Source organism: Rhinopithecus bieti, unplaced genomic scaffold (genome assembly GCF_001698545.2).
Source record: "Rhinopithecus bieti isolate Rb0 unplaced genomic scaffold, ASM169854v2 scaffold_57711, whole genome shotgun sequence".
Classification (NCBI taxonomy): Eukaryota; Metazoa; Chordata; class Mammalia; order Primates; family Cercopithecidae; genus Rhinopithecus; species Rhinopithecus bieti.
This window is the reverse complement of record NW_016865002.1, coordinates 1-1,598: the sequence shown is the minus strand read 5'-3', so window position 1 is coordinate 1,598 and position 1,598 is coordinate 1. Positions and strand designations below refer to the sequence as shown.

General features: G+C 64.7%; 1 protein-coding gene across 1 annotated transcript; it reads left to right on the top strand.

The window, feature by feature from the left end:
• Positions 1-3: 3 nt before the first annotated feature.
• On the top strand, positions 4-1,592 carry GPIHBP1 (glycosylphosphatidylinositol anchored high density lipoprotein binding protein 1; the record flags this gene model as incomplete). The annotated part of the gene is made up of 3 exons (XM_017866439.1): positions 4-103; positions 1,111-1,224; positions 1,357-1,592. Coding segments are annotated over 3 exons (450 nt in total), but the record flags the coding sequence as incomplete, so codon positions are not given.
• Positions 1,593-1,598: the final 6 nt, after the last annotated feature.

The window sequence follows — 1,598 nt, the reverse complement described above, 5'->3', positions numbered from 1 at the left end:
GAGGACGAGGACGAGGACCACAGGCCAGATGACTACGATGAGGAAGATGAGGATGAGGTGGAAGAGGAGGAGACCAACAGGCTCTCTGGTGGCAGGGGCAGAGGTACGGCCGCCTCAACCCCAGGGCCCCGCTGCCTGCTCTGCCTGGAGCACTCTGGGCGGGGCTGTGTGATGGAAGCCAGCAGGCCACAGTCCCGCTGTGAGCTTGCCTCCAGCAGAGTGGGGGACACTCAGTGTACCCCTCACTTCTTCCACTCACCATGACACTCAGTTGCCTTCCAGAGTAGGGAACAGGGGAAGAAGCCACCAGCTGGGAGGGTCAGTGGTGCCAGGATGTAGAGATTAAACAGGAGTTCACCAGGCAGAGAAGGGCTCAGTGGGGGCCCAGGGTGGAGACAGCAAGCACAGAGGCCCCAGGGTAGGGTTCAGTTTTGTGGGGCAGAGAGAGCAGCAGGGTGGGCCGGTCCTGTGCAGGGGAGAGATGGATTGGCTGCTGCAGGCAAGGGAGCCAGGGAAGCGCTCAGAGCAGAGCAGAGTGGGGCTAATAAGAGCCCACCCTCCCTGTCCGACACACCCCTACACGCTGGGCCACCCTCTGCTCTCTCCCATCCCCAGAACAAAGCAGAGCAAATCGCCGCATCCAACCTGCGAGCCGGCTGCTCCCTAGCCAGGGCCTCCAGCGTGCCCGCAACACACAGACCACTCCCAATCCCAGGGCCCCCAGGCCTGCCCTCAACACAAGCCCTGCCCCACACACCCACAAGGTGTCCCCTGTGAGGCCCTCCTCTGCGAGGCCCGGTGCTCCCAGAGGCAGGACTGAGTCAGACTCGCCTCCAGGTTTCCGTGCCCACAGCAGGAGCCTGGGCAGCACGGTCGCAGGAGGTGTGAGCGATGATGGGAAGTTCACCCTGCCTGGGCCGCAATCCCTTGCCCCTAAACACACAGACTCACGCACACAGCACGGCTTACAGGGCTGAGTCAGGGGTGGCCCGCCCGTCTGAGCAGTGGGTGCTGGAGGCTCACCAGCCTAGGCTTCGGGAGCACAGCTGAGAACGGGGAGGTGGACAGGGACGTGGACCTGGCCTGGGCCTGAGCCTGCCTTGTCCACAGTGCTGCTGTGGTGCTATGCCTGCCAGTCCCTGTCCAGGGACGAGCGCTGCAACCTGACGCAGAGCTGCTCACATGGCCAGGCCTGCACAACCCTCATTGCCCACGGGAACACCGGTAAGTGGGCGTGGGGCCGCAGCACACGCACCCCCGGGTGGCGGGAAAGCCAGGGGCCCTGAACAGAGCCCTGCAGAGCCACCTCGGAGGCCCCGCCCATCCTCAGCATCTGTTCCCCACTCCCCTCCCCAGAGTCAGGCCTCCTGACCACCCACTCTGCGTGGTGTACAGACAGCTGCCAGCCCATCACCAAGACGGTCGAGGGGACCCAGGTGACCACAACCTGCTGCCAGTTCAGCCTGTGCAATGTCCCACCCTGGCAGAGCTCCCGAGTCCAGGACCCACCAGGCAAGGGGGCAGGTGGCCCCCGGGGCAGCTGCGAAACTGCGGGCACAGCCCTCCTGCTCAACCTCCTCGCTGGCCTTGGAGCAACA